Source organism: Erithacus rubecula (assembly GCF_903797595.1).
Source record: "Erithacus rubecula genome assembly, chromosome: 33".
NCBI lineage: Eukaryota > Metazoa > Chordata > Aves > Passeriformes > Muscicapidae > Erithacus > Erithacus rubecula.
The window spans coordinates 1,048,578-1,076,232 of NC_136683.1; the positions used below are offsets into that span (position 1 = coordinate 1,048,578).

The window sequence follows — 27,655 nt, forward strand, 5'->3', positions numbered from 1 at the left end:
ACCGCCGGCGAGGAGCGGCGGGGCCGGGCGGGCCCCGAGAGCGCGGCGGGGCCGGAGCCGCCCGACCCCCGCGGGCCGATCCCCGGCACACAATGAGCCGACGGAGCGGAGCGGAGGGCGCCGGCGGGAGCCCCCACGGTGGCGCCAGGCCGGGCCCGCAAAGGAGAGGCGGGCGAGTTCGGGCGCTTCCGCCCTCATGGCCGCGGCCGCCATTTCACCCCCCCCCTCCCCGCCCGCAACCGGCCCGCCCGCCTCACCTGCGGCGGCCGCGCGCTACGCCAGCCCCCGGCTACGGCCCGGCCCACTAGGCCGCGCGGGGCCCAGCGGCGGCGGCGGCGGGACTCAGAGCCGCCCCCGGGGCACTGGGCGCGGCGGGGCCGGGCGGGCGGCGAGCGGCGAGGCCGGGCAGGGAGGGGACGGCGGCGGGAGGCGGCGGGGGCGGGTTCGGGGGCCGCGCGGTACCGGAGCCGCCGCCGCCGCCGCCGCAACTTTACCTGGGTCCGCCCGCACTGACAACTCCCCCGGCCCCGCCCCCGGCACGTGACCGCGCGGGGCGGGGCTGCCCGCGCCGAGCACGTGACGTACGCGGGGGCGCTGCGGCGGCCCCGTACTGATCACGTGATCGAGCTCCGCCGGTCACGTGGTGCGGGCGCAGGGCGGCTTTGTGGCCGCCATGTTGTGCGGCCCCGCGCCGGGCCGGGCATGGCGGGGGCCGGCAGCAACTGGCTCTCGGGGGTCAACGTGGTGCTGGTCATGGCTTACGGCAGCCTGGTGAGGGCCGGGGGGACGGGGCGGCACGGGCTGGTGTGTTTGTGCGGCCTGGAGGGTCCGCGGGGCCCCCGCGAGGCTGATCCCGGCGCGTCCGCGGAGCTGGTGTGGGCCCGATGAGGCTCCCGTGAGACAAGACCCGGCTGTCTCTGGGGAACTCCTCGGGGCCCTCACGGGTCGGTGGGGCAGGGAGAGGACGTGAGCGGCAGCCTGTGTAGGAATTGGGAGGGTGTGGGGCTCTCAGTGGGCTGAAGAGCGCTCAGCGGGGTCGGAGGGCCGGGCACGGGCTGGCCGTGAGACCTTCACCCCGCTGTGGCTCCACAGGTCTTTGTGCTGCTCTTCATCTTCGTGAAACGCCAGATCATGCGCTTTGCCATGAAGTCCCGCCGTGGTCCCCACGTGCCTGTGGGGCAGCACGCACCCAAGGTGGGTGTTCTCCATTCCCCACAGCCACGGGCCCGTCTGTCCATCCTCTGAGTGCTGGCAGGCAGCGGGGAGGGTGCAGTTTATCTCAGCCCTCTTCTTATCCTTTGCATCCCACGAAGTCTAAATGTTTTTTTTTCATGCTGTCCAGGATTTAAAGGAAGAAATTGACATTCGACTATCGAGGGTGCAGGACATCAAGTATGAGCCACGGCTGCTGGCAGAGGATGATGGTCGGCTCCTGCAGCTGGAGACACCAGGTACCACCCTGCTCTTGTTCCCCTGCAGCCAAGTCACACCTTTGACTGCTCCTCTTGGTGTCCTGGCACACGAGATGGTGTCTCTTCTCCTGTTTTCCCTTTCCCCACTTCCCTCCAAGGTTTGCAGAGATCTCAGTTTGTGCTTTCCCTTTCCCAGGCTGCTATAACTACTTGTACCGGATGAAGGCTCTGGATGCAATCAGGACATCAGGTAAGGGAGCCCAGAAGTGGAAGCAGAAGGGGGCACAGAGACCCTGAATGAGGGTGCCAGAGCCCTGTGGGGAGGCTCCAGGTGCTCACTGGGGAGTAACAGTCACTTCTCCTGCTGGTGACTGGGCAGATCCATCCGATGATTCCTGGCCATAGGGATGAGCACAAACATTTTTATCTACACTTCAGCTGTTGTGCCTTTTTGCAGAAATCCCTTTTCAAGCAGAGGGCCGGTACCCAAAGTCTTTAATAGGGAAGAACTTCTGTGCCTACTTGCTGGAACTGAGGAATTCCAGCACCTCCTTCAAAGGCATCCGCAAAGCCTTGATTGACACTTTGCTGGATGGCTACGAGAGCGCCCGCTATGGCACTGGGGTGAGTGCTGGGGGCACTGCTGGCCCCACAGGGCATCCTGTCACAGCTGGGTGTTCCATGGTCTGCTCTCTTTGTGTCCAGGTCTTTGGGAAAATGGAATACCTGAAGTATGAGGAAGCTCTGAATGAACTGGCAAACATGTAAGTGTTGCTGCCCTGATGTAGGGGTGGGTTTTGGGATGCAGCCATCATGTGAGAGAGGGGCTGTCTGTGCCCATCTGTCCCTCTGGGTTCACTTCTTCCTTGCAGCCCATCTGTTACTGCAGTTTTGGGTTTGTTCCATGGTCACTGTATACATTACTGCTTGCCCCTGACCACTTTGAGTCAGGGACTTGCACAGAACCAGTGGCATTAGATGTCAGGACCTCAGTGAGTGCTGTTCATCACGAAAGCAGATTTGCTTTGTGTTGGACAGACAGATACACAGCTGAGTGGCTCCTCTGGGGTGGCAGCAGCAGTGATGGTGCCTCTTCTCTGCCTGCAGAACCAAGGCCCGGGGCAGCAGCCAGCGGCAGCACCAGTCAGCAGTGAAAGACCTCACTCTGTCCCCTGAAGCCTCCAGCCCCACCACCATCCAGGTCACCTACCTTCCTTCCAGCCAGAAGAGCAAACGTGCCAAACACTTCCTGGAGCTGAAGAGTTTCAAGGACAACTACAACACGCTGGAGAGCACCCTGTGAGCGTGCAGGGGCCTGGTGCAGTGGGTATGCTGGGCAGGTCTGGGCTTCAGCACTGAGAGGAACCAGCTGCTCTCTCAGATCTCCCCCTCACACCACGTTGGAGATCATCTTTCAGCAGGGGCTCCATTCCAACTGCTGGAGTTTGGCCCTCACCAGGAGCCCATTCTGGAGCTGCTGAGCCCACGGGGATCAGCCCCACGGCCTTCTCTGCCACAGGCTTATAACACTCCAGGCTTTGAGTCTTGCACTGTCTTGGACCCTGTGAATAAACTCATGAGCTTGAGCTTATTTATAAAGACCTGGACCCCAGCCAGCGCTCCCCTCTACCCGTCCTTCCCTGCGGCAGCTGGCAGGAACTGTTTGTCCGTCCTGTCCGTGTGGGTCTTGGGTACTGGAGCCACTTGTCTGTTTTTTTCTGAAAGGTGAACACTTCTCCCCATGATGTCATTGTTCCTGCTGTCAGCCCTTTGTGCCCAGCCTGCCTGGATGGGGTAGAAATAGTTTGGTGCCTGTTCCTTGCACCGTGGCTAAGGTCCCGCTTTGGGCTGAGGTTTCTACTCGTTCTTCTGCAACCGGGCATTTGGGGACATCTGAGTGGACAAAGCAGTGTAAAATGTCCCATCTGTTCTGCCAAGGGGGTGTTTGCTCCCACTCTCACCAGCGCCTCGCATGCCAGCGTCTGCCCAGCTCCTGGGGCTGGAAGCTCATGGTCCCCACCTTGAGTCTGTTCTGTCAGGCTGAGGACAGTGCCGGCAGCTCAGCCCTCACTGGCGTGGGTGACACAGAGTGGAGGGTACAGACCTCGGCACTTTTTAATTACTGTTTAATAAAATGACAGTTTAGCTCAAAGTAGGGTGTGTGCCACTGGCCTCTGACTGCAGGGCCCCATCACTACCCCATCTGCAGGCTGCATTCCTCCTGAAGCTGCTACAGAGTAACCAGGAAGCCATTCATGGTAGCCAGGATGCTGCCATTAGTGCTATGGTAACTGAGATGCCATGACAGTAACTGGCACTCAGTTCTGGTAACCAGCGTGCCACCATTACACCATTACAGTAACCAGGAGGCTGTTACTGTAACCAGGGTGCCCGTTACTGCATGTATTCCATGAACACCCTGGTGTTCCATTAACACCGTGGCCGTTGCAGGGTCCCCGTGGCACTGGCCATGGCAGTACCAAACAGCCAGAGCTCCTCGCTGCAGCAGGAGGTCAGGCAGGGCAGGAGTTGGGAAGGTGAAAGCTGTCCTGGGAGCAGGTAGGTAGGGACAGTGGGCTGAGTGTGCCCAGGTTAAACCTCAGTGAATGTTGCTCTTTGTGGCTCTTGCTGGCACAAGGCTCCTGGAGAAGCGGAGTCAGCAAAACACCCCAGGGGCTGAATCCCCCGTGCTGGGGATCTGTGGGCAATGAGGAGTCCTAGCACAGGGCAGGCTGGGGAGAACATCTCTGCATCCCTGACCTGCCCACTCTGTGTCTCAGTAGCTGCAGGCAGGAGGCCAGGGAGCACCCAAAGTGCTGGGCATCGTCCCTTGGGGTGCTGCGGTGCCTCATGGAGCCATGGCTGAAGAGACGTGTGGACTTGGAGCTGCACCTTGCAGGCAGGGAGCAGGCACTGGTGAGGCTGGGCAGTGGTTGGTACTGCTGGGGGTGGGTTCCCCCCTTGTCCTGCTCCACTACATGCTGGGGAACAGTTTCTCCCAGGGCTGATGGGCTGGGGGATGTGGGAGTTCAGCACAGCCCCTGTACCTGCAGATCCGCCGAGATGCCCTGTGCCAGCTTGTCCTGGATGAGCACCTACAGCACCAGCAGGAGCTGCGCCAGCAGGGGAAAGCCTTCTATGTGGAGAGGCTCTGAGTGCTCAACCCAGAGTGTGGCACTGGCCTGGCACTGCCCAGCTCCTGACTGAGAATAAAACGTGTTGAGCAAGACAGGCTGCTGCATGTGAGGCGTGGGACAGCCCAGGGCAGCAGTGGGGGGAAGACACAGCCCAGCACAATTCCTGTGGCTGGGATCCAGCCATGTGGCCTGAGACGCTGGGTGCCCTGGGTCCTGCACACTTTATCCTGCCCATGGCTGCGCCAGGAGGTGGCAGCACAGCCAGCATGGCTCACCAGACTCGCTGCTCTGCACCGGGTGCCTGTCCCAGCACAGCTCCTGCTGCGCCGTGCCGTGTCCCACTGTGCTGCTGTCCCTGTGGCACAGCCAGCACAGCTGAGCTGGCTGCAGTGCTCCCTGTCCCCACTTGCCATCCAGGCACCCCAGGATCCCTCTCTGCTCCCCAGCTGGGAGGGCCCTGTACCCCCCTCCCATCCCTTCTGCCTGTGCCCGACCTTGGTGTCTCCCAGCCCCAGGGCCCATCAGTGCCTGCTCTGGCTCTGCTTATTGACAGGGCTGGGGGCTGCTGGGCTGGCGCCCCCCCCCACAGCCCTTCATTAGCTCGGCTGTCAGGCTGCATCACATCACCCCCTGCCACACACATGCCCCCGGCTCTGGCACTGCTGCTGCCACGTGTGTCCCTGCTGTCCCCACTGCCACCTCATTGCGTGGCCATCTCGGGGGGCTAAAGCCACTGATCCCCAACGCCAGGCTGTGTCCCTCTCTTTCCCATGGCACACAGGATTGTGGCTGCCCCATGTCCTGTCCCATGGTCCCCCAAAGCTTGCACCCCCACAAAGCCCCCAGTGCCATTCCCAAGGCTGATGTGTCCCACTGCAGCAAAGCAGTGCAGTGGTGTGGGGAGGCTGTGCTTCCAGCACTCCATGATATCCCGTGTGCCCTTGTCACTAGACAGCACCACTCTGGGCCCAACAGCTACCTCAGTGTGGGTCGGGGTCCTGCTTCTGTCACCCAGCACGAGGGACATCCATCCTCAATGGATACAGCAGGGTGACACACAGCCCCTCCAACTGCTCCTTGGAAGAGATGCTCCCATAAGTTCCAGCAGCTCCCCCAAAGCGAGGGGATGTGAGGCACAACTCCCCTGTGTCAATGGGACTCGTCCTTGGGCAGGGTCATGTGCAGCCCCTCGGTGGCCCAGGCCCGCAGGCCAGGGCTGGTCCCGCAGTATTGACAGCCCGCTAATGACAGGAGTGTGACCAGGGGCAGGAGCAGGCGGCGCGGGGCCATCGACCGCATCGACCCGCAGCGCTGGGCGGCAAGGGCGCGGGGGTCCACGGAGGGGGCAGGGGACGTCAATGGGTGCTAATTAATGGGAACGAGGCCACGTGTGCAGGGCCAGGGCTGCCGCTGGCCACGTCCCTCTGCTCAGGGCACTTATAAACGGCGGCCAGGCGACCCCCGAGCCAGAGCGCAGCAGAGTCCCCCAAGCCAGCCCAGGTAAGGTGCTGATGGATGTGGGGTCCCTTCGGTCCCAGCGCTGCCTGCCGTGACGTGCTGCTCCATGCCAGTGCATGTCACGGTGTGCCCTGACTCGCCATCCAGGAGACCAAGCCTGCACTGCCCTGCTCCAGCTTCATCCCAGCCACAGGACGCCTCCTGCTCCAGCTCTGCATCCCGAGCAGCCCGGTACCGGCACAGGCACCGAGGTGAGGCTGGGCACTGCCCCTGCAGTGCCTCGGGGGTTTCACCTGGATACCACTCCCACCCCAGCTCTCAGCGTGTTCTTGTCTTTTTCTTACAGGCAGCAGAGCTCCGGGTCTTCCCACCTCCATCTGCCCCTGTCTCTGTCTGATATGTTTGATATTAGGTTGTTTTATTGGAAAACCAACTAAATATCAAACATATTCTTACAGCGCCAGGGACGCCCAGCACCGACTTGGCCAGATGCTGCCTGTGCCCAGCCTCAGGCAGGGGGGCCCTCTGCACCTGTCCTGCACCTTCTGCTTGTCCTCACTGCCACAATAAAACCTGTCTCCCCATCTCCACGGGACTTGAGAGGGGGAGCCCGGAGCCGTCCTGGGGGTTGGCGGAGGTTTGGGATGGCAGCGGTGTCAACGCTTGCCACCTGTCCCCCCGCTCACGCCAGGGATGATGACAATACAAAGGCCCGTGGCCCTGTGCCCAGCACTGCTCCCACTGCCTTGGCGTGGGGGGTTATTTATGGAGGTGCAGCCACTGCTCAGGACCCTTGGTGGGCACTGTCCCCTCCTGCCCAGGGTGCCTGGAGCTTCCACCAGGTCTCTGTCCCCCAGGTCTCTGGATGCTGACTCCTTTAGCCTTCAACATCTGTCCCTGGGTGGGAGCAGTGGGTCTCTTCCATGGGAGATCTAACTGATTTATGGGGCCAGGGGGACCTCTGGGCTGGCACAAGGAGGCTGCAAATTCCTCGGCTGAGAACGAAGAGTCACCACTTGCCCTGAGAATTCCTCCCTGCCCCTGGGGAATCTGCTCCTCCAGCTGCCATTATTCTCCACCTCAGCACCAAGCATCAGCATGGCCAGAGCTGGGCTCAGGGCTCACTGGGCTCCTGGGAGGCTCTGCCCCTGGTGCTGGGTGCAGTTTCCCCTGCTGCAGAGCCAAACATTCTCAGCCAAGCCCCTGCTCCCAAAATAGCGCCAGGACGATCTTGCCCTTTTCCATGCCGCCCCCGGTCAGGGGTAAATGTCAGCCCAGGGCCACCAAAACAACCTAAGCCCCCATAGGAAGGCAAATGGGGGGCGAGGATTCCGTGCCAGTGCTGCAAGGACCCAGTTCGACATCCTGAGCAAGCGCTCGGGTCACCAGCCAGGGTGTCCCGTTGCATCGGGGGAGGGGGCACCTGGGACAATGCAGGACCCCCTCTGCTGCTGCTTTTTATAACACGCCAGCTGTCCTCGGGAGCCCAAATAAGGCTGTGACCACTGGTAGCCCCCGGGATGCACAATGGGTCCCGAGCACAGACTTTTTGGGAAGGTGGGGAGGCGGGTCAGCCCAAGAAAGGCAAAGCCCCTGTGCTCGGCAGAGCTGATAAACAGTCAGTGGGGCACAGGCAACACAGCTGCTCCACCCGCCCATTGTCTGTCCTGCGTCCCGCTGCCCACCACTGCTGTGTCCCACCAAGGATGGAGGCCATCAAGAAGAAGATGCAGATGCTGAAGCTGGACAAGGAGAATGCCCTGGACCGGGCAGAACAGGCAGAGGCGGAGCAGAAGCAGGCGGAGGAGCGGAGCAAGCAGGTAGGGCAGACAGCCACAGCCCCCAGCCCAGGAGTGTTGGGGGGTGGCTTCTGCCTGTGCTGGGTCACTCTGAGCCCAGACCCATCAGAGACTCTGCCTGGGGTATGAGAGTGCAACACTTTGCCACTATCCCATAGCTCAAGGGCACCCCAAGGGCTGTCCCGGGCTCTGTCCCTGACAGCTGGTGGGATGTAGCAAAGGGACAGACACTGTGGGGCAGAGCTGGTCCCAGGGATGGGGCAGGAGGGATGCCATGGGGCAGGGCTGAGCCTGGGATGGGACAGGAGGAATGCCATGGGGCAGAGCTGAGCCTGGGATGGGGCAGGAGGGATGCCATGGGGCAGGGCTGAGCCTGGGATGGGACAGGAGGGATGCCATGGGGCAGAGCTGAGCTTGGAATGGGGCAGGAGGGATGCCATGGGGCAGAGCTGAGCCTGGAATGGGGCAGGAGGGATGCCATGGGGCAGGGCTGAGCCTGGAATGGGGCAGGAGGGATGCCATGGGGCAGGGCTGAGCCTGGGATGGGGCAGGAGGGATGACATGGGGCAGGCAGGACTCTTGGGGCACTGGGGTTCAGAGTGGTGTCTACCTCTGGTGACACCATTGTCCTTCCAGCTGGAGGATGAGCTAGCTGCTATGCAGAAGAAGCTGAAGGGGACAGAGGATGAACTGGACAAATACTCTGAGGCCCTGAAAGACGCCCAGGAGAAGCTGGAGCTGGCAGAGAAGAAGGCAGCAGACGTACGTATGGAGTGCAGGGTGCAAGCTGAGCTCTGCCTTGCCCACCTTCCTGGTGGGACTGCAGCCCTTCCCTATGCCTTGGGGACACAGCAGAGTCCCTGTCCGGCTCAGTGTACTCCCGGTAAAGCTGTGTAGGTGTCTAGGAGCAGAGAATGGCCCCGTGAAGGATTCATAGCCGGGCAGCCAGCAGCCCATCGAGTGCGGGATATGGGGTCCACGTGTAACCAGGAAACTCTGAGTCACGGCTGGGGGTGGAGAAGCCGAGCTCCGAGAAAGAGGAGGAGGAGGAGGGGGGAGCCCTGATGGGCAGCGTGAGCTCTGCACAGCCCGGCTATTGTTGTCCGCGGTTTCCAGGAAAACAATGGTGCGAGCGGTGCAGGGTTTCAGGCGGCGGCCGCTCTCCTGCCATCACGGGGCATGAGGCCCCGCTCATCACCTGCCAGACCTGGCAGCGCTTGTGGGGATGTCAAAGCCATGCAGCCCCTTCTCTGACGCAGAGAAGGCAGGAGCCGCCCTCTCCCACCGTGCCCGGGGGAAGAGCCTGAGTCCCAGCACAGCACAGCACTGGGGCTGCTCTCAGCTGGCAGCTCCAGAGCCCTGGGACATCTGTCACCCCGCAGCTTGGCTTGTAGGTCCCTGTCACCAGCTCTGCACTGCAATCGGCTTGTGTCAAGCACAGCATTGTAAAGCTCTTGGGAGCCCTTTCCCTCCCTCACACCCTTCTTGCTTCCCTCTGCTCCTCGCTGGCATTTTCTCTGCTGTCACCACATCCCCATTTGCTTCCTCGTGGATCCCTCTCTGTGCACCCGTGGGGGTCCCCCAGTTTCCCCCGGCTGGGAAATAGAGGAGTTTTGCACCCTGGAGTGTTGAAAGGGCAGAGCTGTCTCCCGGGTGCTTCCTGCCCAACAGAGCCCTTCTGATTCCCACCTCATCCCTGGAAACATGCTTTGCCATCCAGGCAAATGCTCCTGCAGCATCTACCTGCCTGCCTGCCGAGGCTTTCACCAGCAGCCCGGAGCCTTTCCCTTCTATCCACATGCTGAAGCACGGCTGAAAAGGCTTCGTGGGGAATGAGAATTACAGGGCTCCGTGATGCATTTATTGAGCTCTTGGGGGGCTCCATGACCCTCACGACAGCGAGGAACACAGCTCTGATGAATGCTGATCCTGGCAGTGTTATCTGCCCTGAGACAGGAGGGCTTTGCCTCGGCTCAGGCCGTTGCACCATTGGGATCTGGCACACGGAAACAGAGCGGGAGCCTGGCGGCCACAGCCCCGTTCCTGGGATGAAGGAAGGAGCAGGATCTGCGGCAGAGCTGTGGGCTCCTGGCCCCGGCAGAGCCTGGGCACTGTCCAGCCGTGCCCCGGTGCCCAAAGGCAGCCCCGGGGCGAACGGGCACGGAGCGGGGCGGGAGTGACGTGGGGCAGGGCAGGGACACCCGTGTGACCTGTGACACATAACGCCAGTCCCGGTGTCCCCACGCCATATGGTGGACCCAGGTCCCCGTGGGGCAGACCCCGGTGCTCCCCCCGGCCCGGTGCCCGTGCCCGGCTCTGGCGTGTGCCCGTCCCACCGGGGCCGATCCTGGTGTGTGTCTGTCCCCTGCCCGGTGCCGGTGCCCCCATTTCCACCGGTCTCGGTGCCGGTGTCCCTATTCTCGCCGGTCCCGGTGCCGGTGCCCCTGTTCTCGCTGGTCCCGGTGTCCCTGTTCTCGCTGCTCCCGGTCTCGATGCCCCTATTCTCGCTGGTCCCGGTCTCGATGCCCCTATTCTCGCTGGTCCCGGTGCTGATGCCCCCACTCCCGCTAGTCCCGGTGCCCCTATTCTCACTGGTCACGGCCCCCCCCATTCCCGCCGGTCCCAGTGCCCCCATTCTAGCCGGTTTCGGTGCTGGTGTCCCTATTCTCGCTGGTCCCGGTCCCGATGCCCCTGTTCCTGCTGGTCCCGGTCTCGATGGCCCCATTCCCTCTGGTTCCGATGCCCCTATTGCCCCTGGCCCCGGTGCCAGTGCCCCTACTCGCCCTGGTCCCGGTTTCGGGATTCCCATTCCCGCCGGTCCCGGTGCCCCTATTCTCGCTGGTCCCGGTTTCCGTGCCCCCATTCCCGCCGGTTCTGGTCCTGGTGCCCCCATTCCCGCTGGTGCTGGTCCCGGTCCTGGTGCCCTCATTCCCGCCGGTCCCGGTGCCCCCATTCCCGCTGGTGCTGGTCCCGGTCCCGGTGCCCCTATTCTCGCTGGTACCGGTTCCGGTGCCCCCATTCCCGCTGGTGCTGGTCCCAGTCCCGGTGCCCCCATTCCCGCTGGTCCCGGTTTCGGTGCCCCCATTCCCGCCGGTCCCGGTGTCCCCTCCCCGGGCGCGGCCGCCGCTCCTCATCTCCCCGGTAACGCGCCCGCGGGGCGAGGCGGAAGTGACGTCACTTCCGTCCGGCCGTTCCGGGCGCGGTCCCGGTGTCTGGGGGCGGCGGGGCAGCAGCGGAGGCACCGAGCATGGCCGGGGCCACCACTATCGAGGCGGTGAAGCGCAAGATCCAGGTGCTGCAGCAGCAGGCGGACGATGCGGAGGAGCGGGCGGAGCGGCTGCAGCGGGAGGTGGAAGCCGAGCGCCGCAACCGCGAGCAGGTAGCGGCGGGGCCGCCGCGCGGGGGCAGAGCCGGGCGGGCGGCGCGCCCGGGGCCGGGGGTCGTTCTGATGCCGAGCCGGGCCGAGCTGCCCGCTGGGACCGCGGCGCTTGCTGTGTGCCCGTGGCTCTGCCTGGGTCCCCGGGACCCGCCCGCGGTGCTGAGCGGACACCGATCCGGCGGGGATCGGCCTTGTCGGTGTCCCGCTGTTCCCGGTGTCCCGGGACGGGCAGCGGCAGCGGGGGGACCCGGCCGGGGGGAGGGGGAGGCCCCGGCCATCTTGTGCGGCCCCGAGCCCGGAGCTGCGCGGGTAAGATGGAAGGAGAGAGCGGCTCCCCGGGACGCGGCCAGCCCTCTGGAACGCTCCCGAGCTCCGCATCCTGCCCCGGTCCCCCCGAGACCCGCGGGAAAGGACGGCGGCTGGCCGGGATTGCCTGGAAGGGAGGGAGGGCCAGCAGGATCTGAGCTGGCAGCGCCGGGCTGGAGCACCGGGGAGGCTGCGGACAGGGGTGAGGTGACACGGGCGGCACCTCCAGGTGGCCTCGGGAGCCTGGGACACCCGCGAGGTTTTGGGGTGGCACGGGCAGGTCCTGGCTGGATCTCGCAGAATTTGTATGACTTTGCTGTGTTCGAGGCGTGAAGCTGAGCCCTCCCCAGCGCTGTGGCAATGCTGCCCAGGCCCGTGGCAGAAGCTCCTGCCACTCCCAGCCCTCAGCTGCCTCTTTCTTTGCAGCCACATAAGGAATTCTCCTTGCAATAGCAGCACTGTCGTGGGTACAGGCGTGTTTGTCCTGAACCTCCCTCCGGGGAGAGAACCAGTGCTCCCAGTATGGCACCCAGGGCTTGCCTGGTCCTGGGGAGTCCTCTTAAATATCTTGGGGGAGCAATGGTGAGTCCTGAAGGCCTGGATGAGCTTTTTACTTGATTTGTTGGGGTTCAGGTGCTGCCTTTGTGAAGGAAGCATGGGATAACAGCAACATGCCACTTTTAGCAGGGGTGCCTGGAAGAGTCACCTGAAAGTGTCACCCCCTGCCCTGGGAAAGCCTGACAGTTTCATCTGTATCTAGAGAGAAGCAGCAGAACAGGAGGTGTAAGGGCTCTTCTGCAACAGGGGAGAGGCACTTCCTCAAAATTAATGGTGGTTTTGGGGTGGGTGGAACACTGCCTGCAGGAAGTCAGGGCTAAGTGATGGAGTTCAGAGGGTGAAGAAGTGGAGCCTCATTGTTGGTGTGTCTCCATTGCCTGGGAGAAGGAAGGAGGAGGTTCTCCACCTCAAGGGTAGCCCCTTTGACAGGGACAGATGGCTGTCAGGCAGTCTCCTTCCTTCCTGCTTCTGTATAAGGTATTGTTGTGTTCCTCTTCGGGCAGACCACTTCCCCTTTCAGTGGTGGGCGTTGGCTCTGGGCACCGGAGGGGTGTGGGGTTTTCCAGGGGTGGGTGTGCCTGCACGGGAGCTGCTCTGTGCCCTCCAGCCTGGTGCTGGAACCTGCCGGGGCTGCCTCAGTGCCAGCGGGGGGGAGCTTGGACAGCCCCTCTGAGAACTGGACACAACCAGTGTTGGGCCCCACTGTAACACTGGCGCCTTTCATGGCTCTGCTCCTCCCTCCTGCAGCACGGTGAGGAGCAGTGTGTGGGGAAGGAGGCTTTGTTATGTGCAGCTGGGCTGTTTCGTGTTTGTCTGCCATGTGCCCGCGGCTGGGTGTTTGCAGAAGATCACAGTGCTGCCCTGGGATGGCTGCACTCCTGCCTGCCTTTGTAATCCTGTCGGGGAGCAGGATTCTGGGCTCAGCAAGGGGTGCCAGAGTCCCTAAAACATCTGGGCTCCTGTGGGCTCTGCCTGCAGTTAAGGTGGATGTGGCTGTAAGCAGGGGCCGATCAGGTCATGCCCCCAGGGTCCCAAAAAGATTGCCAGTCTCTAGTTGATTGTTTAGTCTGGGTCTGATCCAGAAGAGGAGTGCCACTGAAGGGATTTTCATCTTTGGCCTTGAGGTGCTTTGTTTTCAGCAACACTGAAGGGCAGTTCCTGTCCTCTCTATCTGCCCTGGCTGCATTCTGACTCAACCAAGCCACAGGGTGATGGCAGTGCTGTGCTGCCTTCCTGAGCACAAGCAGCTCTGCCACAGAGTGATGAACTGAGCACAAAGCTGCATGCTCTGTGTCCCCACCATCTCTGCTGCCAGCACAGCACCATGAGGGCTGCCTTGTGGCCTCTTTGAAGGCTGACTAGGACATGGATGGCAGTGGCTGGGAGGGTGGGGTGGGATGGCCTCTGATCTATGCCAGCTCTTTAAAGCCTCAGTCACATTTCTGGCAAATGTCTGCAGGCTATCAGCTTCCCCAGCAGCTCCACCAGCTCCCAATGTGTATGACTAAACCAAGGCAGTTATTGCTGAGGAACAGCTTCCTCGACCTGTCTCAAGACTGGAGAAGGCTTTTGCTCCTTCTCTGGATTGTTAGTGAGTCACTGGGAGGAAGGAAACTTCAAGCACTGCAGGCTCTCTGCTGGGGCTGTGGGCAGTGCAGTGACAAACCCTGGGGCTGGGCAGCACCTGTGACCAGCCCAGCCTTTCAGCACCCAATACAGCCTGGCACATCTCTGAAGGTGTTAATCCTTCTCACCTTGCTGGTGAGAGGCTTTGCCTCAAGCTCATGTCCAGATCACACCAGTAAACTGACTCTGTGCTAAGTGGCAGCTGTCACCACGCTCTGGTGTGGTGGATAAACAGAGCTGTGATGAATGGCCTGGCAGGATCCTGGCAGCTGCAGAGGCAGCCCTTGGTGTAAGCCATCTCCTTGGTGTTTGTGGCTCAAACTCTCAGAGCAGTGCAGGCTGGCAGTGAGAAACCTGCAGGAAGCTGCTGTGGGGAAGTGTTGCAGAGCTGAGTGTGCTGCTGTCCTCTGGGAGAGTGGCTGAAGCATCCTGGGTTTGTTTTGGTCTCCTGTGTGCTGCTGCTGACCCCGTGGCAGATCTCAGCTGCCCTGCCTGAGCTGCTGAACCTGCCCAGGCTGAGTTAGCTCCTGTGCTCCCTCCAGGCTGAGGCAGAAGTGGCATCTCTGAATCGCCGTATCCAGCTGGTGGAGGAGGAGCTGGACCGAGCCCAGGAGCGCCTTGCCACAGCTCTGCAAAAGCTGGAAGAGGCAGAGAAGGCAGCAGATGAGAGTGAAAGGTGAGTAAGGACTCCTGCTCTCACTCTATCAAACACTGAGGGTCCAGTGCCATCAGCATTTTGGGCTTCCCAGACTGGGGGAGGAGATCCTACATCAAGGCTGGATGTGGGAGTTGGTGCCTGTTTATGCAGAGCAGTTTAAACAATGCAGATGAACCTGAGGCTGCTGATGACTTTGAGTGTCCTGGAACCTGAGGCTAGGAAGTGCCATGTGCCACCATGCATCCCCACCTGCAAAGGAGAAATACATGGGTTCAGGGGCACCATTGCCTTGGAAAGGTGGCTGCTGCTGGGGCAGCCTCTCTTCCATCTGCCTCTGCCAGCATGCTCTCTGACCTGGTATGTTATTCAGAGGGGAGTGGTCCACTTCCAGCTGTCTGATGTGCTTCCTCATGCACACACCGTGAGCAGCCTGGCCCAGCTGGTGGCCTGCCATAAAGGCAGACTTGGCTCTTCCTGCATTCCAGATGGGGAAGTGCTTGGCTTGGCTGTGCAGAGTCCCTGAGACAGCTGGGCTTGTTCTCAGCAGCACTGCACTTCCCTTGGTCTGGGAACCCAGTGATCTGCTGGAGGAATGTTCCAAGGAATAGTTAATTTCAAGCAATTGAGGTTACTGTATTCACATCAGCCCAGCAGCCTCTGCCTTCCTGTGCCACTTCTGCACTCAGAGGAATCATGGCTTGTTGGGAAGCACTGTGCTACCAGGGCAGTGCTGTTAATGCTCTGAAACTCACTGCACTGCTGGCTGGTCCCAAGATATTTTACACACCTCCCTTCCCTGTGCTTGCTTTTGGGCAGAGGCATGAAAGTTATTGAAAACAGAGCTCTGAAAGATGAGGAGAAGATGGAACTGCAGGAGATCCAGCTCAAGGAAGCCAAGCACATTGCAGAGGAGGCAGACAGGAAGTATGAGGAGGTGAGACCTTTGGGTGCTCTGGTATGACTGACCTGGGCCATGAGTCTCCTGCCTGCTGGCAGCAAACCTAACAGCAGAGCCTGGCTCTCAGCAGAGAGTGCTCTGCTTGGCCAAAATCTTCCTTCCTGCAGGCACTCCTTCCATTCACTGTGCAATACTATCCTCCTTGCTCTTGACTCTGCTTCTCCTGTGCAGGTGGCTCGGAAGCTGGTGATCATTGAAGGGGATCTGGAGAGGACTGAAGAGAGAGCTGAGCTGGCAGAGTCGTGAGTAGCCTGCTTGCATGCACCTGGCAGCTCTGCCTCTGCATGGGAACTAACACTGCATTGCTAACCTTGTTACACAAGGCCTGAAGCACAGGGTGGGTGTAGGTCTGCAGAGGAAAGGGATGAAAGCACTTGAGACAGGATTAGCTCCACCTAGGACATGCAGTTTGTGATGCCACTTGCCTTGGGTGGAGATGCTCTGCCCTTTGCATGGAGGCCTTCCTGAGTCAGGGAGGCTGCAGAGCCTCCCTCTGCCAGCATTCACCAGCACTGCTTTGTGATCATTCACCTTGCTACAGAGCACAGTGCTTGTCCTGAAGTGGCACTTGGCCTCCTGGGCCAGGGGCTGAAGTGCCATAAGGGGTGGCCAAGGGCAGAGCTGTGGCTCAGGCTGGTCTCTGGGCCTCTCCAAGTGTTTGCAGTAACCACTACAGGCTTCTGCACTGCTGAACAGAAATCTGGGCTTCCTCTGCTCAGAGCAGAGACACAAATCCTGGTGTTTGGGCCCCTTTCATGTGTCTGGATGCTTGAGGAGCTGGTCAGGGCCTTTCTGTGCTCTGGGCCTTGTCTAACACAGTTGGTGTGCACGCAGCAGCAGCAGCACTGTGCTTCCCCCCAGATGTGCATGTTGTGACCATGACTTTTTTGTGTTTCCTCCCACCCCTTTTTTGCTCTGTGGTGGTGTGGTTTTGGTGCTCCTTTTGACCTTGCCCCTACCTGGCTTGTGCCCTTGTGTGACCGTCACTAACAGTCATTGCCGGGAGCTGCAGGAGCAGATCAGAGTGATGGACCAGAACTTGAAGTGTCTGTCTGTTGCTGAAAAAAAGGTACTAACCTTTCCCTTCTTGAACCATTAAACCAGAACTCATGTGGTCTCCTCAATATGCTCCTTCCCTCAGCTTAACTCCGTCTCTCTCTCTCTCTCCTGGAACATTCTGTCTTCTCTGCCCATAAATATCCTTTTCTGAGTGCTGGTGGCTGTCCTCCTGTCCATCAGAACAGCTTCCCTCCATACAGCACACTAAACATGAAGCTTCTCCTTGGAGACTCAAAGTCTGGCAGAAACCTGTGTCCACATCTCACTGCTCAGCTCTGTGCCCCGTGCATGTGCTGGCAGAAAACTTCAAACCTGAGCTCGGAGGCAAAAAGGGAACTTACTTTCTGCACAGGTGCCTCAAAGCAGGGTCCTATCCAGTCTGATCTCAGACAGTCTCCTAAAGAACTTCCTGGTCTTCCCTGCACGTGGATTCACTTCTTGTCTCCTGTCTTTCCCTCCCACTTCTTCTTTTCCTTTTTTTCCCCCTTTTCCTTACAAAACCCCACAGTAAATGTTCCGAGCTGGAGGAGGAGCTGAAGAATGTCACCAACAATCTCAAGTCTCTTGAGGCTCAGGCTGAGAAGGTAGGGCTGCCTGTCCCAGGGCCAGAAACATTGCTGTTGTGCTAGGAGGGTGTGTAAACAGCAGAGCACCCACTGGGGTGGAAATGATTCAACTGCAATCTTAAGCAAGCCAGGAGTGCTGTGCTTGCTCTGCTGGGAGGGCTGACATACTTCACTGGAGGGCTGTGGGAACTGGGGTGCAGGAAGCCTGGCTGCCCTTCCCTGCCTTGGGGCAGGCTCAATCAGCCAGGATGTGTAAGCTGCTAAAATGTTAAGATGAGAATTTCTCTGCATCCAAGTTTGTGTTCCATGCATGATGTGAGACTTTCTGCCTGACCCAGTCCTGCTGGACTTGGGTGAGGATGTGAACAACTCCCAGTTGGAAGGTTCTGTTGGCATGTGTGCTGCAGTGAGGAGTTGATGTTGCCCTCTGTAGTGTGGGCTCAGTGGAGAGGGAGGTATCTGGGGCTGCTGACTGCTGACTCCTTTTCCACAGTACTCTCAAAAAGAGGATAAATATGAAGAAGAGATCAAGATTCTGACTGATAAACTCAAAGAGGTGAGTGACCAGGGTGGCCCAGCTGGGTGAGCTGGCCTCATCTTGGCTGGGGAGAGGTGTGGAGGGTGGGAGACTCCATGTCCTTGGGCTGATTGATGCTCTCTGCTGTAGATCTGTTGCACTAATGGCTGATTTCTGTCTGGCAGGCAGAGACCCGTGCTGAATTTGCTGAACGCTCTGTAGCCAAGCTGGAGAAGACCATTGATGATCTGGAAGGTACATTCTGGGGATAGGAAACCAAAGAATGTGTGTTGACTGAGAGGCTAAGCAGGGCTATCTCTAAGGTAGCTGGAGAGTGGAGAGACTGTTGTGCTCATTACTTGGAGCATAACCTGACTTGGCCTCCAAGGTGAGGCTGGGCAGGAGTCCTGCCCTGTGCCTCTGCTCTGCAAACAATTCCTTGGCTGTGCTGCAGCAGGTCTTGAGCTCTTGATCCAGACATCTGGCCTTATCTAGATAGCTGGTGTATTTTGGTGGTGATGTCCTCAGCAATGTAACTAAATCCCTGTGCTCCAGCTTAATCCAAATTATTTATAGGGAAGGAACACCTGAACTTGTAAGAATTGTGTGCAGAAAGTCATGCATGTGCTGGCTACTGCAGATGGCATCTTGCAAGTCAACCACAGGAGTCAGGGAGTGTTGAAACAGCCCCCATGAAGACTCAGACTCCCCAGTGTGAGTCCTGAATCAAGGTTAAATCTCCAGCAGTTCAGTCCACAGGACAGTCAGCCTGTGCCAAGGGTGGGCTCCTTTCCTCCTCCCATTCCTTCACACAGTTCTTCAGGAACACTTCTGAGGCCACCCATCCCAGAACCTTGCCCCAAGCCACAGAAGCCTCCTTTTCAGCTGCCTCCCTTCAATCTGGGACTGTGGCCAGATCCTTCTATGGATTGCTGTGGCTGGAGTGGTGGTGCTGGTAAGCCAAGACCCTTACAGGTCTCCTACCTTGGCCACAGGTGTGCCTTTGTGGTCTTTTAGTTCCAGTTCTTAGAGATACAAAGCACCATCCTACTGTCTGGAGTCACTCTGGAGGCTTATCTAGAAATAGCAATGGTGTCAGCTGGGCTGTTCCAGAACTGCAGCCAAGCAGCAATCTGAGCCACCTCATGATCCAGGACAAGCTTTTATTTGGAACTGCAAGAACTCCTCCAAATCCCTGCATGCTGCCCTTGAAACCTGTTGATTGAGACTTGGCTCTGGTCTACAGCCTTGCTGCTGAAGTGAACTAGCTTAGGACAACTGACAAAGTTCCCCAGGCTCTGCAAGGCTGTGAACAGCATGCCCAGCTGTACTAGAGCCCAGGCAGCCAGAGCTGGAGGAGGCTGTGCCAGCTCTGCAGGGCTCAGGGTGTGTCAGCACAGCCCCAGGCCTGCCCCTCCCTGGAGGTGGAGAGCTGCCTGTCTGCTCCATTATCTGATGGAGAGCTCTGGTGTGGCCAGTCTGCTCCCCCCCCTCACTGCTACCTGCAGGATTGGAATTTCCTCTGATGCCCAGCTCTATTACATGACTGACTTCTCCCAAGCCAGTCTTTGCATTGAGACACAGGTGAGAACAAAGCACCTCAATTATCAGTGCTGTCCTTAAGTATAACAAGCTTCTCCCTAAGTGGATGGAGTTGCCTTTCCTGCTGCTCCTCCTGACACTGGTTCCTGCTGACCTAGCTGGACAGCTTGTTTTTACAAGGTGATGTTGTTTGAGTGCTTGGCTCTGCTGCCCTTGGAGCTGGGTTGCAATCCTGGAAGGCACCTGTGGGTCATTGGCTCCTCAGGCTGCTGGAACCCTCCTGCTCATGGCTGGGGATGAACACAGAGTCGTGATGGCTCCACATCTAACTTCATTTTCTTCTGTTTGTGAATCCCATCCTGCTTTTCCTGCCCCAGAGTGTTGGAAGAACTCCTCTGCCTTCCCTCATTGTTTTACTTTTGTTCTCCTCCCGAACTCTTCTAGATGAGCTCTATGCCCAGAAACTGAAGTACAAAGCAATTAGTGAGGAACTGGACCACGCCCTGAATGACATGACTTCCATGTAAATATGAGCTGGCTGGTGTTTGCCTCTCGCTTCAGCAGCCTGGAGTGCCAGTGCTTGCTTGGTTTGCTGTGGTTTCCATAGTTGGAGAGTTGACAGTGCTGTGCTGTCCAGGTTACTTCTACAGATCTGCCCAAGGAGCCCCAGCATGCTGTCCTCTAACTCTAGGTCCTTGTGATCTGCATGTGTAACCAAGTGCTGTGCTGGCCTGAAAGGGTTCTGACTTAAATTCCACTGCAATTCCCATTCCCACTGGGAAAGGCTTTGTCAGGAAATGTGGCTGTGTCATCTGCTGGAGCCACTGGGCCATGGTCTCAGGATTCCTTCTGGAAGAGGCTGTGGATGGTGCTCAGGTGGATTCCTTTGGAATTGCCACAGTAGGCTTGAGATGGGCCAGATCATGAACTGATCTGTGGAAGTAGCTGAACTTGTGTGTTTCTGCACCTTTGCTCCTCAGCTTTGTGTGGAGATCTGCAGTGGGTGCTGCTAACAACTGCTCTGTCTGGTCCTTGCACTAACCCAGGAGAGGCCAGGTCCTCACCCTGTAGAGAAGAGCCTTAACATGAGTGTCCCTGAGTTCCCTAAGCAGAGTTTGCTGTGCACAAACACTGAAGCTTCTCTTAAAATCAGTGTCTCCTTCTGTCTCACACAGATAAGTCTTGTGATTCCAAACTCCACTTTGGATTTGTCTCTCTGCTTGGTGGCTTGTTCTGCATCTGCACCCGGCATTCACGCTCTCTTCATCTCACTCTGAGTTCCAGTACCTTTTTCCAGTTACTGTGCCCAGGGCATCCCTGGGAATGGGTGCTGTAAAGACACAGAAGCAGCAGCAGCAGCCCCCCAGTTGTGCTGCACTTGCTCCCAAACAAAGCTCCCTCTGTGTGACCTGATGTGCCAGACACAGGCTGCTCTGAGGGGCTGCCCTTTCCCTGTCGGGGGAGCTGGGAGGATGTTGTTCTCATCTGCATATCTTGAGTGGAGCCATAAAGCTCTTTTTGTATTTCTATTGCCTCTTGCTCGAGCATGATGTCACCTTTTTTAAGGAAAACAGTTCCTGTATAAATGGCTGTTGCTTTTGAGAAATGGGTTTTTAGTGACCACTTGCTGCTTTAGAGTAACCCTTTCAGCATTTCCTTCAAACCTGTGTCACCCTCTGTGGAGCACAGACCTCACTAGCATGCTGGATTTTTCTTTGAGGTGTGTCACTGGCTCCTGCAGACAGGGCTTGTGGGGTCAAACAGGAGGCTGGGGGTTGCAGCAGGAGGCCCTGGAGCTCTGCCTGACTGAAGACACTCCTCATTCCTGCCTGCTTTGGATTGTTCACCAGCACCAGTTGCCAAATGCTGGCTTGCACTGGGAGGTCACACAGCTGATAGCCATTAGCCAGGGTTTGGAAGCCAATAAATACTGTGTGAGCTCTGGCTGGTCTCCACTGGGACAGAACTGGTTGAGTGTGCAGTGATGCCTGTGCCAGGGGGAGGGTTGTATGGCCTCTTGCTTCAGGGATGAGAAAGCACTGCAGCAGGGCTGTGACATCTGAGCCAGGAATCTTTTGCAAAGAGAGCTGCAGGATCCTTCTGGGAGCGTGGCATGGAGCTCCCCACTGAGCACTGCCCCTGGGCTCTGAGTGCCTGGCCTGTCTCACCACTGCTAGTTGATCTGGTATGATAAACACTGGTCAGCCTCTCCAAACAGTATGTGCTGCCTCGTGGTGGTTGGTCAAATACTTTTTCCTTTCTGGATTGGTTCATCTGCCACAGAGCCCGAAGAGCCCTTCGTGAGCAGGGTGCTGATGACATGGCACACTTCCCATGGCTCCCTCAGGTTTGTGCCCTTCTGCTCTCCACCTGACAGCACTGGCAGTCAGGCTAATCTGGGCATACTCACCTGTCCCACTCTGTCTCTGGTGGCAGGTCTGGGTGGGGAAGGGAGGGAGCATTCAAGGAATTTCGGAGTGTGGTCTGACTCTCCTGGGATGTGGGGCAGTAGCTGTGCCTTGTAAGCACAAAGCAAGAACTCAGAACTCTTCAGTAACCCAGTTGGAGTTGGGGATCTGGATCCTGTGGGAGGGGCATGGCTGTTGTAAATGTGAAGGCTTCCAGTGCAGTGTTCATTGTCAGCTCTTAGGACAACAGAGATGCCATCATTGTCTGTCAGAATGTGAAGGGAGGGTGTCAGAGATGGACCAGGTTCTGCCCAGTGGTGCCCAGCACTAGGACAGGCAACACACAGAAACTGATGCCCAAGAAGTTCTACCTGAACATGAGGAAGAATTTCTTTCCTGTGTTGGTAACTGAGCACTGATCAGATTGCCCAGAGATGGTGTGAAGATATTCCAGAATGATTGGGACACAATCCTGTGTGATGTGCTCTGGGATAGCTCTGCTTGAGCAGGGAGGTTTGACCAGATAACCCACAGTGATCCCTTTCCATCTCACAGGAGTGATTTTTCCTGGGTGGGAGGTGGCAGCCTGCCCTCAGGGAGTGCCTCTCTCCTCACAGGGAGGTCTGGCTGCATCCTCACTCTTGCTGTGGGGAGCTGGTGGCTCTGCTCTGCACAGTGGTGTTCCCAGGAATGTTATCTAAGGCTGGGCTGTGGCAGGCTCTTTCCCCACTCATCTGGAAGGAATCCACTGGGTGGTGGATGGGTATGTGGGTGGGTGATGCAATGGTTACCCTGGGAGGTTTTGGAGACATCTGGTCTGACTGGATTGCTGGGCTTGTGCAGGCTGGTTACTGTGAGCTGTGCTGTGATGTGGGAGTGCTGCAAACACAGGTTAACTGTCCAGGAGGGCCAGGTCCTGGAGCTCTCCACATCATGGGGCTCCCTGAGTGCCAGGGAGAGCTGGTGAGGCTGCCCTGGGGGTGGGCAGACAAGGGAGCAGGCCAAACATGGCATAGCTGCTGCAGACCTGGGCAGGTGTTCTGTGTGGAGAAGCTGTTCCTGAAGTCTGGGAAGTTTAGTTATGCTGAACACTCCAGTCTGCTGCCTTGTGTGGGTGAATCATCAGGACCCTGTGCACAAGCAGGAATGTTTGCTTGGAAGCTGGGAGGTGTTGCACCCTCCTGAGCACAGTCCACTCTCATCCTCTGCCACTCAGGAGACTCAGGACCAGCCTGGTTCACTTGGTTCTGGGGACTGGCACTGGGGCTGCTCAGAGCCAGCATGAAGCCAGAATTCCTCACATGCAATAGCAGCTGTTGTGCAAGGCATGGGCCAGGATGCCTCATACCCACAACTTCCAGATTGTGGTAGGACAAAAATCACTGGCTTCTCTGCCTGTGCTTGGGTCCCTTGGTGTTTTTACAGGAGGGACAATCACTCAGCATTACTGCCCTCTCCTGCAGAGTGAGGTGCAGTTAGAGCAGGTGCTGAGGACTGAGAGAAGCTGAGGGTGAAGCTGAGTTGAGCTTCCCTCTCTCTGTGCAGGTGTTACACTGGAGGGACTGAGCTCAGATTGGGGAGGGCTTTGGCTGCTCCATGTAAACCATGGAATTTTACCCACCTAGGTCTTGTTCAATCACAATATTCTGAGTTTGAAAGCCATGAGGGAGGGTGTAGCTCCCCTTCAGAGGGGGCTTGAGTGTCTTAGGACTTCCTAGTACAAGGACTAGAGGCTCACTCCTCCAGCAGAGGCATCACTGTGTCACTGCAGGTGGTGCTGGTGGGTTCTGCCAGGCTGTAAGATGGTGTGTAAGGTTTTATCACTGCCTGGAATTTCCCTAAGAGCAGGAATTGGAGCTGCCAGGCTGGGAGGACTCTGCCCATGCAAATGAGCAGGGAGAGATGCTGAATGTGTTCTCTGTAGTGGCTGCTTGTGGCTGACAGGCTGTGTGGCCAGACTGTGACAGAGAAGTGACAGATCCTGGAAAGGGACCAAACATTCTGATGGGCATGAGTGCTTGGCATGAGCCTTGAGGGTGTGTGTGGCTACTGGACCTCTGTGGGGCTGTAAGGACAGGGACTGGAGAGGCCACAGCTGCAGGGGCAGTGGCAGCTTGTGCCCTGCTCGTGGAGTTGTTCTGGGCAGATGTAAAAGAGGATCCTGTGCTCCAAAAGTCCCTCTGTCCTGTCTCTGAAGCAGCTGCTGCCCCTGGTCCTATCTGGATTGTTAGTGTGGCACCAGGGGTGTTCTCAGGGAGGGTCCTCCAGGCCAGGGATGAGATGTTGTCATTCTCAGTTCTTCTGGTGTGCATGTCCTGCTGTCAGTCCCATTGCAGCGTGGCTCCCTCTGGGAGCTGTGTCTGGGACAGACTCATTTCTGCAATGTGCTCCACAGGCTTAAAGCACATCCCAGATCTCTGGCTTTGCTGGGGTCCAGCCCTGCCCTGCCTGCAGGCTCCTCTTCTGGTATCTCTTCTTCCTTTCTTTGCCTTTGCACATCTTTGGCAACACTTTCACTTCTCTGCCCACACTCGGTTTCCTCTGTGGTCTTTCTAAGCTGAAGCCCAAATCCAAGACAAACAAACCTTTGGGAATAGCCCAGGCTGTCCACAGAAGCACACATAATGGAGACAGCTTGTTTTGATGTGCTCATCTTGGTGCTCTACTAACCTTCCCTTTCTCTCTTTTTCTCTCTTGTTTCCCTCATCCTGTCACTGCTGCAGAGCGCCTGTACAGCCAGCTTGAGAAAAACCGCCTGCTCTCTAATGAGCTGAAGTTAACGCTGCATGATCTGTGTGACTGAGAGGGGCCCACTAATCCCCATTAAACAAGCTTATCTCCACCACCACTGCTGTGGAACCACTGAGAAATCTGATCATTAAGACTGGCAGACTTGCCAGTTTTATGCAATTGCTGCTTTTTAATGAGGCATTTGGATTTATCCTGTAATTTATTTAAGTTTTTTTTTTTTTTTTTTAATATATAAAGGTAACCTCTGTTCTTAGTGAAGTCACCACCAGACTTGGCTGGTTTTTGGAGAAGTCTTGTTTGGTTGTCTAGGGGGTCCTGCCTGCCTCCCCAAATGAGGGGTGAGGTGAAGTTAGGCTTAGGTCTGCTTGAAGCTGCCTATCAAGTGCTACAACTTAATTTACTGTTAGCTGAATGACTGTAGGATTTTCTGGTGCATGGAACAATGGCTTCTACCAATAAATGACTGACCCTGTGGTCTGTGAGACATTGCACACCTGTAGTACATTCCTATCTAGGGGAGTCCTAACTGAGAATATGTGGGGGCAGCAGTGACTTCCCAGGCCTGACCCCAGTGCAGCTACAGAGCCCTGAAATGGGTTGGGAAAGCTCCCAGACCTCTTGACAGCAAGTGCCAAAATGCACAGCCTGGAGCTGTGTCCTGGGTGCCTGCAGGGAGAGCTGTTGTGTCTCTGTGCACAGTTCCTGGCCCTGGGGAGGTTGGGAGTGGCTTTGGGAATCTGCCTGTACCTAAAGGACATTTTTTACAGCCTGTGTGTCCAGCCTCCCAGCGTGTGGATGTCTGCAGTGATATGGGTGGGCTCACCTTTGGAGTGAAGCCCACTTAGAGCACTAGCTGCTGATCTGCTCTCCTCCTGCCTTAAGGAACATGTGAGAATTGACTGCACAGCTGCCTGTAGTGTTGGGCAGGTGCAGCTCCCTCACTCCTCACTCTCTGCTGGCACTGCCCCACTCCAGGCTGGTGGTCTGCTCCCTGCTGCTGGGCTTGGCATCCCTGCCCTGTGCTGGGGGGAAGAGGGGCACAACCAGCTCTACTTCCAGGGGGTGGTTCTCAAGTGTGTGTTGCTCTTGGGTGCCTTGCTGGGCCACGTGTGTCAGCTGTGGAAGCCCTGGGAAGAGCTGGCTGCATGTGGAACACTGCCTAGAGCTTTGGCTAAAGGTGCACCATGGCCCTGCTGACTGGGAGCACCAGCAGTGAGAGAGGCAAGGGCTGCACACAACCCAGGGTGCTCAGAGCTTCCAGCTGCACCCAGCCAGGCACTGCAGTCCAAGGATCCCGTGGGGAAGGGGCTGGCACAAGCTTTCTCTGGCTAAGGACTCTGGGTTGCTGATGCTGGTTGGTAACTCTTGACTCTTGCTTCCTGCCAGATAAACTGAAATCCACCAAAGAGGAGCATCTCTGCACGCAAAGAATGCTGGACCAGACCCTGCTAGACCTGAATGAGATGTAATGGATCCCTGCCACTGCCTCTGCCACGTGCTGCCAGCCCAGCTGCTGCTGCCCTCTAACCCTGGCACCAGAGTTTACTTTCTGTTGCCAACTTGACCAAACACAAATCTCCTTTGTTCCAGGGTTAAAGGCCACCAGGTTGGGCAGAGCTTCAAACAGCATCATTAAGGGAAGAAAACAATGCAATAATGTTTGGAGAGCATGTTTGAGATGTACACATTTTGTAACTACCTTTTTTGTAGCAACCATTGTAAACATTCCAAATAACTTGTGAGGCTGGTGAGCTACACTTCAAAGCTCTTGGCTTTAAAATTTGGTATTAACCTTCTGTTAATCTGGGCCACCCTGCTTTGGCAGGGCAGGAAATGGATATGATGGTTCTGGCTGTGAGTCAGAGTAGCCAGGCTAGGGATGAAAGCCTGTTGGGAAAACTTCCTTTCCAGGAGCTGTTTGCCAAAAGCACAGTTCAGCTTTTCAGCTTTAAGGTAACTCTGTGTTAGGAAGGAACAACTTGAGTGAAAGGCATCTTAATTTTGGGTTTGGTTTTTTTTTAATTTTTAAGCCAAGTTATCTGAACAATTGAACCTTCACAGGGATTGTGTCCCTTCCCCTCTACACCTGAAGGGCTCAGAGAAGCCACTGTCCCTGTAACCCATTGCTACCCTGGGGCTGACTTTGCCTTCACTAAGTGCTGATGCACCAAGCTTCACTGCTCATCACTGGGTTACACTTAACAGCTTAAAGTACAACAGCCTTGTGTTCTTGGAGAAGTGTTTTTGCCTACCTGGAGGGAGGGAGCCAGGCCTTCCCTCCTGCCCAGGACTGCTCTTACTGTCTTAATTGAGTCCAAGCCATCTTGCTGTGCATTGCTGATGTGTCGTGGTTGTGAGGTGAGTGTGGCAGCGTGCAGCTTGTGGTTTGAGCATGCTGCTTGGTTGTAGCAGTTTTTGGGGCCAATCTGGAGACAAAAACCCTATCCAGTGTTTTGATACTAAATTGAAAAATTGTGTTTTACTGTCTTTTGAAATAAAAACTGATCCCTCCACACGGCTGCTGGCTGCAGAGTTTTACTTTGTGGAGGGTGAGGGTGGGGATGAAGGGTGGTTTACATGCCCAGGCTTTGGTGGTGAGACCAGGCATAGGGTGACAGCACTTCCCAGGGCAGGGGTGCAAAAGCAGGACTGGTGATGAGTTCCTGTCAGTTTGGAGATGACTGAGTTGGGTGGAAGTGTGAATCTGATCTGTACAGTTTGTGGGGGAGGCAGTGGTGGAAGCTCAAGTGCCAGGTTCTGTCTTTGGGTCACCATAACCTGGTGCAGTGCTCCAGGCTTAGGGAAAATAGCTGGAAAACAAGCTGGGAGCTGGGGAAGCCTGTGTCAGGATTGCCTACATGGGACTGCTCTGCTGCTTGCTGGCTTTTTTTCACCGTGGAGTGTTTGGATCCAGGAATTAGCTGTCAAGTGATTTGGGTATTTAGAGGATGAAGAATGAGAACACTTCTGCTTCAGTCCCTGATTCCTGCCCAGAAGAGTTTTACAGTGACCAGTGCTGCCACTGCCCTGTGCCTGTCCTCTGTCCCTCACTGAAATCTGGGATCTGGCAACAGATATGTCTGCTACAGAAATCAGCATTGCTGCCACTCTCCTTGATCTGGGACAAAGCAACTTTCAGGTTTCCAAGCCAATTTAAGAGTGCTTCTACTATTAATCCCCAGATTAATAATTTTTAAAAATAGAGTTGCATTTCTTAATGAAAACCCTGTTACCAAGTTCTTGTTGATGGCTCTCGGGAGCAAACCTCATGTTTTATTTCAGGTTTCTGCACAGGAGACAGGAGGAGGCTGGAACTGAAGCTGTGTGTGGTGGCCATGTAAGTTTATGACAGCAAAGTGTATTTATCTGATGGGAATGTGTGTTTACTTAACAACTAACCGCTGCCAAATGGAGTGCTCTGGGTAATTGTGCTACAGATTTCAGCACTAATAAGGAAATGAGAGAGTGGGAAGGGACTTGACCCTCCCTGTGGTGTTATCTCAGTCTCTTCCTCACACACA

The 27,655-nt window shown here is 57.1% G+C and overlaps 4 protein-coding genes across 17 annotated transcripts in view; 3 read left to right on the forward strand and 1 right to left on the reverse strand.

Moving 5' to 3' along the window:
- UBAP2L (ubiquitin associated protein 2 like) overlaps positions 1-565 on the reverse strand; it is a 29,624-nt gene extending 29,059 nt beyond the window's left edge. For 4 of the 6 annotated variants that reach the window (XM_079329365.1, XM_079329367.1, XM_079329364.1 and 1 more), the window contains exon 1: positions 495-565. The gene's annotated coding sequence lies outside the window, so the exon portion shown is untranslated. Of the gene's footprint in view, positions 1-257; positions 459-494 lie in introns of those variants that run through there. The other 2 variants (XM_079329366.1, XM_079329363.1) reach the window with 2 other exon arrangements.
- LOC306813800 (protein C1orf43) lies at positions 556-4,641 on the forward strand. 2 transcript variants are annotated; one of them, XM_079329451.1, is made up of 9 exons: positions 556-771; positions 1,093-1,194; positions 1,343-1,451; positions 1,609-1,662; positions 1,870-2,036; positions 2,118-2,176; positions 2,520-3,971; positions 4,193-4,328; positions 4,466-4,641. In XM_079329451.1, the coding sequence occupies exons 1-7, from the start codon at positions 703-705 to the stop codon at positions 2,713-2,715; spliced, it is 756 nt and encodes a 251-aa protein (XP_079185577.1). In that variant the 5' UTR covers positions 556-702; the 3' UTR covers positions 2,716-3,971; positions 4,193-4,328; positions 4,466-4,641. The 2 variants fall into 2 exon arrangements, with proteins under 2 accessions (XP_079185577.1, XP_079185578.1); XM_079329452.1 differs by having other exon boundaries at positions 4,196-4,328.
- Positions 4,642-6,426: 1,785 nt separating this feature from the next.
- On the forward strand, positions 6,427-9,622 carry LOC306813841 (uncharacterized protein; the record flags this gene model as incomplete). The annotated part of the gene is made up of 4 exons (XM_079329502.1): positions 6,427-7,827; positions 8,443-8,620; positions 8,797-8,879; positions 9,527-9,622. Exons 1-4 carry the CDS (start codon positions 7,528-7,530, stop codon positions 9,620-9,622), a joined length of 657 nt encoding a protein of 218 aa, XP_079185628.1. The 5' UTR covers positions 6,427-7,527.
- Positions 9,623-10,968: 1,346 nt separating this feature from the next.
- On the forward strand, positions 10,969-26,649 carry LOC306813797 (uncharacterized protein). Of its 8 annotated transcripts, none has more exons than XM_079329437.1 (11): positions 10,969-11,185; positions 14,218-14,351; positions 15,150-15,267; positions 15,463-15,533; positions 16,285-16,360; positions 17,410-17,472; positions 17,619-17,688; positions 19,420-19,498; positions 21,259-21,322; positions 24,902-25,022; positions 25,521-26,649. In XM_079329437.1, the coding sequence occupies exons 1-10, from the start codon at positions 11,054-11,056 to the stop codon at positions 24,977-24,979; spliced, it is 885 nt and encodes a 294-aa protein (XP_079185563.1). In that variant the 5' UTR covers positions 10,969-11,053; the 3' UTR covers positions 24,980-25,022; positions 25,521-26,649. The 8 variants fall into 8 exon arrangements, with proteins under 8 accessions (XP_079185563.1, XP_079185568.1, XP_079185562.1 ...); XM_079329436.1 differs by lacking the exon at positions 16,285-16,360 and adding an exon at positions 16,859-16,934 and having other exon boundaries at positions 10,971-11,185; XM_079329440.1 differs by lacking the exons at positions 16,285-16,360; positions 21,259-21,322; positions 24,902-25,022; positions 25,521-26,649 and adding exons at positions 16,859-16,934; positions 20,151-20,175 and having other exon boundaries at positions 10,973-11,185.
- Positions 26,650-27,655: the final 1,006 nt, after the last annotated feature.